General features: G+C 39.0%; 1 protein-coding gene across 1 annotated transcript; it reads left to right on the forward strand.

Annotated features, from left to right (window-relative positions):
- Positions 1–371: 371 nt before the first annotated feature.
- LOC147530706 (uncharacterized) lies at positions 372–8,799 on the forward strand. The gene is made up of 7 exons (XM_086650684.1): positions 372–828; positions 910–983; positions 1,100–1,329; positions 1,421–1,554; positions 1,649–1,997; positions 2,748–2,957; positions 8,437–8,799. The coding sequence occupies exons 1-7, from the start codon at positions 816–818 to the stop codon at positions 8,636–8,638; spliced, it is 1,212 nt and encodes a 403-aa protein (XP_086506810.1). The 5' UTR covers positions 372–815; the 3' UTR covers positions 8,639–8,799.
- The last annotated feature ends 482 nt before the right edge of the window (positions 8,800–9,281 follow it).

Consider the following 9,281-nt stretch of genomic DNA (forward strand, 5'->3'; position numbering starts at 1 on the left):
TATTTGAAGCTAACACAAATCTTTTCTAAAGTAATTCTTCTTTTTACACATATCCAATATAATTATATGAACTTTTTTGTTTACAGGAAAATGAGGTATCCGACGATTTTTCTTATTTTTTCTTATACTAAATTTTAAAAGTTCTCTTGTTATGGATATACAATTTCAGTTCCAGCTATAACTATCTAATATTTCCATGTAGTTTGTCTAGTTTGAATGATGTCGTAATCTCGTCGGACTATGACAATATGTGTCACCATTTTCATATTTTTTTTGAATTCTTAATACAAAAGATATTTTTTCTTGAACACTGATTTTCAGCCCGGGTTTACTCTAAATCCTGTCTACGCCTCTGCTACTCCACTAGTAATGAAAGACAGTCATTAAACAGAAAGAAAAGACGAGTGGAGATAGAGAGAGATAGAGAGAGAGAGAGGAAAAAGCCAAAATAATAAAGCCAAACTACACTCAAATCAAAAGGACAAATTGCAACTTATCTACGTGAAGTGAATGCAATGGGGTTGGTGGCGTGTTCGCAGTAGTCTTTGGCTGAAATCTACCCAATCCTTGTTAGTCATCTTCTCGGGAAGGCACTCCATGCATGCAAGAAGGTTGGCGGGGGTTGATGATGATCTATACTTTGCCTCGTAGATCCCAAACGTCAATGACGTCACAGCAGACTCTCTGTCTCCTCAAAAACCTCTCTGGAAACTTCGAAACCAAATTAAAAACCTATTCACATACCCTTGTTTTCTCCCGCAAGAGGAGGGGTTTCAAATTTTTTCCAGACCCAGTCATTCTAACGAAGGAAGAAAATGGCTTTCTGGGGTTTGTTCTGAATTTCATTCTTTACCTCAAAGTTTTAATCTTGATTCTAAGAAAGTTATCTGATTTTCTTTTTGTTCTCAGGAACAGAAGTAAAACCTGGAAAACCTTTCACTCATCGATTTGATCAGCAGAGAGGAAGACTTCACATCTCTCAGGTTCGTATCAACACTTCAAATCTCTCTCTCTCTCTCTCTCTCTCTCTCTACTTGTATATATAATACTCCATGTTTGTAGTGTGGGTTTTGATAGGAAGTAAGATTTTATATTGCAGGCAACTCTGGGTAATGGGTCACAAACACAGAAGAGCATAGTTCAGTGTAATATAGGAAATAAGAGTCCAGTTCTCTTATGTGCATTATTGCCAGACAAGACTGAATCTTGTCATCTGGCCCTTGAATTTGAGGAAGAAGAAGATGTAGTTTTTTCAGTTCTTGGCCCTCGAACAGTACACCTTACTGGTTTCTACAATGGAAGTCCTATTCGTGGACATGATGACGACTCGTATCCTTTGATACTTTTATAGATTTTTCGTTAATACATTTTTATTTTGAACTTTGTTATGTTAGTTTGTTTTGCTTAATTTAGTTTTAAGTGAGTCTTATGGGGAAGATATTGCTCAAAGTGATACTGACCGGTCATTTGATACTGAGGAAGATTATGATTCTGATTTCATAGACGATGGTGATCTTGAAATGTTCCCACCTTCATCGAATCGTAAGAGTGCAGGTATAATACTTAATGACACCACCCTTGACTAACTACCCACTTTTGTTATTATCTTATTGAGACATCAATTCATGATTCGTGCTTTTTGGTTCAGTTGAAATTGAGGAGATGCTAGATGATGAGAAATCTGCAAATGTTAAAGCAAATGGAAGGCGTAAACATCTTAGGAAGAAGTACATAATAAGTGATTCAGAGAGTGACGATGAAAAGCAAGTTGCTGTCAACGGTAATGCAAGTAGCACTGTTTTAACAAGCGAAGATGATGACAGTCTACCCATTTCTTCTATAACCAAGAAGAAGGATACTACTAAGACCAATGAACAAGGTAAATCTGAAAAGAAATCAACTAAGAAAAGCAAGAAGAATGTAGAAGACAATGGTGATCAGGACACATGCAAAAAAAGGAAACTGGAAACAATTGTTCTAGATGACAAGGCAGAAGAGTAAGATATTACTTAGCAATTTTTCATTCGTTAAATTGAAATCGTATAATTTGTAGCTTATGGTCATTTAGTGCTATAGACTAAAATGAGCTATTGATATTGCACATATATCGTCTTTGATAAAACCGTTGAAGTTCACTACAACACATCAAAACTCATGATACATTTGATAGCAAGTTAAACCCTTGTGATTGCTTTTAGTTGTGAACAAAGGAGAGGAAGTCATGGAGAAGATATTATATATAAAGTTCATACAATTGATAGCAAGTTAAACCTTTGTGTTTGTTCTTAGGTCTTAATCTTAGTTGTGAACAAGGATTGAAAGCTTTGCGAAGATGTTATGTGACCAAAGGATAGGAAGCTTTGTATTTGGGTTTTACTCTTCTTAGATGGTATTCTTTTCATTGTTTGAATTCGACTCGTATGGCTTGTCTGCATTTGAATTGTCCCACTCAAATGGTCTATAAATCAACTGGAGTTACCCTTACAGACGAGTCAGACAAACAAACAAACAAACACTGTAAAATCTGGCTTGAGGCGATTCGCTCTAGTAAGATTTCAGGTCTGACTAGAACAAAAAATAAATGCTATTGCTACCTTTGATGACGTGAGTTTCAGAGATTAATCTAAGCCCTCTATAGTATGTAATGCTAGATGGTCTCTGCTTCTGATTGAGCTATCCTCCTCTTCTGCTTTTCATGGAGCTTATGTTTTAGACTTGTGGTAACACGGCTCTTATTTTATTTGTAGAAGCAAGGTACCTGAACAGTCTAAAGATAGTTCCATGACACCAACTGAGGTTAAGCGTGAGAGTGATGTAAAGCCAAAGAAGAAAAAGAAAGAAAAGTCTAAGGAGAAAAAATCTGATGCTGATGAAGTCAAGCCAATGGTGGAAATGATTGATAAAATGGATCAGGAGCCAGTTGAAGATGCACTCAAGGAGGAAAGACACAATGACAAGTAAGAAGTGATGTTTATTTCATGTCCGAGTCTGTCAAATACTCGGGAGTGTCCTTATCCATGGTATCCTTATATATACATATTTATATATGTAGTACTCCCTCTGTCCCAAAATGAATGACCTATTTTGAAAACCCAACTTTTTAAGGGGACATCATTAATCAGAGTTTGACTTTAAAATATACGATGATTTTTCCAGTTGTATCCTATTTTACTTTTTTACCATTCAATGAAAAAGTTTAACTTACTTTTAAAATAAAGTTGTCATTAAATTTATAGTAAGGGGTATTATTGAAAAGAGCGATCCTTTGTTTTCAGAAATGGGACAACCCAAAAAGGAAATTAGGTCATTCATTTTGAGACGGAGGGAGTAATCTACAATATATTTATAGATCAGTCGACCCAAATCTATATTTGTTTGAAAAGAAAAATACAGATTTGCTGCTCGAGCAGCTTGCTGATCTCTGTTTATCTCTTCTCATTTCCGCTGTAAGAACCAAGAGAACGAACAATAGTAAGGGAACTTGAAATGTATGAATATTCGGGGATGGGCCCAAGAGGATCCCGGCGTAGATCAACTTTTTATTTTTATTTTTTTTATTATTGTTATTATTATTTTAATCTTTCATGAGAACTGTGAAAAGGTTAAACCTTTGATTGTTTAATTCACTCGAGTATGACCGAGTGTAGGTGAAGGTGATGACCTTCTCGGTTGATGACCGAGAGGAAGATTGAAGGAGTTGATAGTCTCGGCTATAACCGAGTGAGTATGTAACAACTCTCGGTGAGGCCGAGAGTGATGAAGCTCGGGTATAACCGAGAGAGAGAGAGAGATGAGCTGAGCTCTCGGTTATAACCGAGGGTTGATGATGACTATCTCGGTTGAAGCCGAGAGATGAAGATCGGTGAGCTTGTTGTTGTTGTGTGAGAGAGAGATAGAGAGATAGGTAAATACCTTGTTTATTAACACTACAACTTGTGTATTACATTATGATTGAACCCCTTTATATAGGTTTACATGATGAAGAGTTTAAACTTATCAAAACTTATCTAAACTAATCCTAAACTAATCTAAACTATAATCCTAATACCTAAGGAATCCTAGTTGTAGTAGGATTCCTATTTGGACCAAGTCCACTCGGTTTGGCCGAGTGGAGTGGACCTTCCAACACTCCCCCTCAAGTTAGAGCGGGAATGGAAGTAACGCCTAACTTGCCAATAATGTTCTTGAACGGTTCTGCCCCAAGTGGCTTTGTGAAGATATCCGCTAACTGATTTTCTGTACTGGTGAAGCGTGTGGCAATGACGTTGTCTTTAATCTTTTCACGAACGATGTGGCAATCTATCTCAATGTGTTTGGTACGTTCGTGAAAAACTGGATTATCAGCAATGTGGAGAGCGGCTTTGTTGTCGCAATAAACTGTCATCGGATCTGAGTGATCAATTCCAAAGTCAAGTAATAAATACTTAAGCCATTGTAATTCGCATGTGAGGATGGCTAAAGCTCGATATTCTGCTTCTGCCGAAGACTTGGCAACGGTGGGTTGCTTCTTTGATTTCCATGAAAGTGGACTAGATCCCAACATTGTAAAATATCCTGTAGTTGATCTACGGGTCGAAGGACAACCAGCCAATCTGAATCACAGTAACCTGTAATATGGAGAGAGCTGTTTGCGGATAAAAATACTCCTTTATCAAGGGTACCTTTCAAGTATCGTAGTACGCGATGGGCGGCGTCTAGGTGTACTTGACTGGGTGTTTGCATGAATTGACTGAGGTTATTCACAGCAAAAGCGATATCTGGCCGTGTAACTGTTAAGTAGAGAAGCCGGCCAATTAGGCGACGGTAAACTGACGGATCTGACAATGGTGTACCGTCAGTGGGACTAAGTCGAAGTTTTTGTTCCATAGGGAATTCAGAGGGACGTGCAGCGGTCAGTCCAGAATCTTTTAAAATATCAAGTGCATATTTTCTTTGACATAAAAAAATGCCTTGTGACGAACGAGAAACTTCAATACCAAGAAAGTACTGGAGACGTCCTAAATCCTTTAGCGAGAAAGCATTATTTAGGAATGATTTTAACTTGGAAATAGCATGATCATTATTTCCTGTGATAATGATGTCATCCACATAGACTAGAACATAAATCTGAGTGGAGGAGGAACGAAAGGTAAAAAGCGAATAATCACTCTTAGATTGAGAGAAACCACGTTCAATTAGAACGGAGGAAAATTTGGAAAACCACTGACGGGATGCTTGTTTTAGACCATAAAGAGATTTATGAAGGCGGCATACTTGAGACTCCCCCTTAGATGAAAACCCGGGGGGAAGTTTCATGTAAACCTCCTCATGGAGGTCGCCTTGGAGGAAGGCATTGTTAACGTCCAACTGATGGAGAGACCAGCCTTTAATGGCGGCGAGAGATAGAAGAACTCGAACGGTTACTAGTTTAGCAACCGGAGCAAAAGTATCATTGTAGTCCAACCCCTCTATTTGAGTATAGCCTTTAGCCACTAAGCGAGCTTTATAGCGTTCTATGGAGCCATCGGGCTTGAACTTTATTTTATACACCCACTTACAACCAATAGGCTTCTTGCCGGGTGGTAAGTTAGTGAGAGTCCAAGTTTTGTTTTCTTCCAAGGCCGAAATTTCCTTAGCCATGGCCTCCTTCCAATGAGAAGATTTCATTGCTTGGGTGAAGGAAGTGGGTTCGGTCGAGGACAAGACCGAGGAAAGAAATTGTTGATGAGAAGTTGAAAAGGAATTTATAGAAAAATAGTTTTCAAGTGGATACTTGACGGTAGTGGTGTTGGAGCAAACATAGTCTTTGAGATGACTAGGTGGTTGACGAGACCGAACCGGTCTGCCGGAGTCAACGTCGGGAGCGCCGGAAGTGGGAACACCGGTCGCGGGCGGTGGAAGAGAAGAGCCCGAACCGGGAGTGGTGACAGGGGGTTCTGTCGGCACCCCTGAATCAGGGAGCTCGGTAGAGATATCTGTAGGCACCCCCGAAGGGAAAGAATGGTTTTCTGTCGGCACCCCCGAAGGTGTGTTACCAGGGGTGTCTGGAGGCACCCCTGAAACAGTATCCAAAATCGGGACGACAGGGACAGTGGGTTCTTCGGTGAACCTGCTGCTGTCGGACGGTGAATCGGGAGGAGGCTCGGTATTCACCGGAAAATCAAAGGTTCCGTCATCATCAATAGAGAGGGATGGAGACGGGTCGGCGAGAGGAGCTTGTGCCGGAGGTGGAGAAGCCATAGGAAAGCGGCTCTCGAAGAATGTAACGTCTCGTGAGATGAAAATACGTTGAGTAGAGATGTCGTAGATACGGTAACCCTTTTGTCCACTTGGGTAGCCAAGAAAAATGCCGGCGGAGGACCGGGCGTCCATCTTGGTTTTGACCAAAGGGATACGGGCATAGCAAAGGCATCCGAATACACGTAAGTGTGAAAGATTCGGAGGAGCACCCATGAGGATTTCATGAGGGGATTTCCCATCAAGGATTGGTGTGGGTAATTTATTAATGAGATAGACGGCGGTTAGAACGCATTCTCCCCAAAACGAAAGAGGGAGGTGAGCTTGAAGTCGTAAAGATCTAGCGACTTCAAGAATATGGCGATGTTTTCGCTCAACAACACCGTTTTGTTGAGGTGTATAAGTGCAACTACGTTGATGGGTGATTCCTTTTTCAAGAAACCAACTTTGGAGGGAATGATTCATGAACTCAGAACCATTGTCTGATCTAATTGTTTTTATCACACAGTTAAATTGTGTATGAACATAATTAGAAAAATTCCTAATTTTCATGGTGGAGTCCGATTTAGAACTTAGAAGGAATATCCAAGTACAACGAGAAAAATCGTCAACAAGGGTCAAAAAATAACGACACCCGGAGGTTGAGGGAACCGGAAAGGGACCCCATATATCGGCATGAACTAACTCAAATATATGAGTGGAAGAAGTAGTGCTAGAAGGAAAAGGCAATCGACATTGCTTAGAAAGCGGACATATATCGCACGGCACTTTATTTGATGAGAATTTAAAATTCATGCATGGAAGTCTAGAATTAAAAAATTGAAAACGAGAGAAAGATGGATGGCCTAAACGGCAATGCCATAAAGAAAAAGACTCATGACTAGGTTTATCTTGAAATAAATTTGAAACGGAAAAAATTTGACGCTCCGTGCGGAGGAAGTAAAGATCATCATGGAGACTACCATGCCCAATCTCCATCTTCGTTGTTCGGTCTTGAAAAAGACATAAGTCATCGTCAAATAAGACGGTACAACGAAGAGATTTAGAAATTTGAGATATAGATATGAGATTAAATTGAAAAGATGGAATATGAAGCACATCTTGTAAATAAAATCTATTGGAAAAATAGACCGAACCAATATGGTGAACCTTAACTCTTGATCCATCGGGTAGTCTAACAAATAAATCCGGAGGAGCAAGAGAATATGAAGAAAAACGTGATAAAACCGAACATATGTGTTTAGCGGCACCGGAATCAATAACCCAAGGAGGATGAAAAGAAGAATAATACTTACCTGTAAGATTGACGTGAGGGTCTTTAGTGGTAACATGGGAAGATGTGGGCTGTTTGTTTTGTTCCAATAAGGCAATTATAGATTGGTATTGCTCCGGTGTGAGAGTAGTTGCTGAAGGCATCGTGGTGGGAGAATCCGAGTGGTGAACCTCAAACAGTCCACTATTAATGGTAGCATGAACTTGAGAAGTTTCAGAAGCTTCGGGAGTAGTCATGATTCAAGAAAAAAAAAAAAATTTGAAGGCTCTTATACCATGTGAAAAGGTTAAACCTTTGATTGTTTAATTCACTCGAGTATGACCGAGTGTAGGTGAAGGTGATGACCTTCTCGGTTGATGACCGAGAGGAAGATTGAAGGAGTTGATAGTCTCGGCTATAACCGAGTGAGTATGTAACAACTCTCGGTGAGGCCGAGAGTGATGAAGCTCGGGTATAACCGAGAGAGAGAGAGAGATGAGCTGAGCTCTCGGTTATAACCGAGGGTTGATGATGACTATCTCGGTTGAAGCCGAGAGATGAAGATCGGTGAGCTTGTTGTTGTTGTGTGAGAGAGAGATAGAGAGATAGGTAAATACCTTGTTTATTAACACTACAACTTGTGTATTACATTATGATTGAACCCCTTTATATAGGTTTACATGATGAAGAGTTTAAACTTATCAAAACTTATCTAAACTAATCCTAAACTAATCTAAACTATAATCCTAATACCTAAGGAATCCTAGTTGTAGTAGGATTCCTATTTGGACCAAGTCCACTCGGTTTGGCCGAGTGGAGTGGACCTTCCAACAAGAACACAGCGAGGAACTTATCGATCTTTCCTTATCCTCTACTGGCATTGCTCTGTTTATTTAATGTAGTTTTAGTGAGAACTTCCTCTGGTATAAAAAATAGCTTGCTCTGAATTATTTGTTTGTTATGAACAGGAGTATTGAAAATGCTGATAATGTTGCCGATGGGAATCATAGTGAGGGGAAGAAAAAGAAGAAGAGTAAAGCACAAGAGAGTGATAAAAGTACAAATGCGGAAGAGAAAGAAGAGCCAACAATGAAGACTGAAGACAAGAAAGAGAAAGTAAAGCAATCAAAAGAGAAGACCTGCCAAGGTGGTACGGGTTTTATGGAATAATACTAGACCCACTATCGGTTCTTCTCTTACGATATATTTTTGCGTTATCCTTAGGTACCCGACGGTGATAAAAGAAGACTGACTATCATGTCTGGTTTTCGTGGTTGTGTTAGTTGATGTTCGTTATTAATTATACTACACCAACGGGTAATTTTTGTTCACATTTTTGTTATTTTGCTGCACGTATCCTGAACTAGAGCAAAGAGTAGCTTTGTAGGAATGGAAATTTTGTGAAACTGAAGAGAGATATCGACACATCCAGATAAATAATATCTATTTGTTCATCATCAGATTTTGTTGAGTGCATTACTTAAATCATTAGGACTGAAAATTTTCTTTATAAAGATCTATTTTTTTTTTCCATCAGATTTTGACACAGGAGCTGCTTGATAATTGGTATGGTTACCAAATAATCGATGCCACAATATCACTGTCAAAATCATGGGAAGTATAATTTGAGAAAAGACAGAACCTGAGACAAAATCTATATAATAAGGAAATAGGGCATTATTGAAGTATATTGAAGAAAAGGAAGATATCTAGAAGATATCTCCCCAAGATAGAAAGAAATACATAATATAGCAATTGTAATTTTAATTGTTTCCTCTTTGTAATATTTCCTTATTTATTATTTCTCTACAAA

Source organism: Eschscholzia californica, unplaced genomic scaffold (assembly GCF_041429995.1).
Source record: "Eschscholzia californica isolate CP2 unplaced genomic scaffold, dmEscCali1.0.p SCAF_6, whole genome shotgun sequence".
NCBI classification, from domain to species: Eukaryota; Viridiplantae; Streptophyta; class Magnoliopsida; order Ranunculales; family Papaveraceae; genus Eschscholzia; species Eschscholzia californica.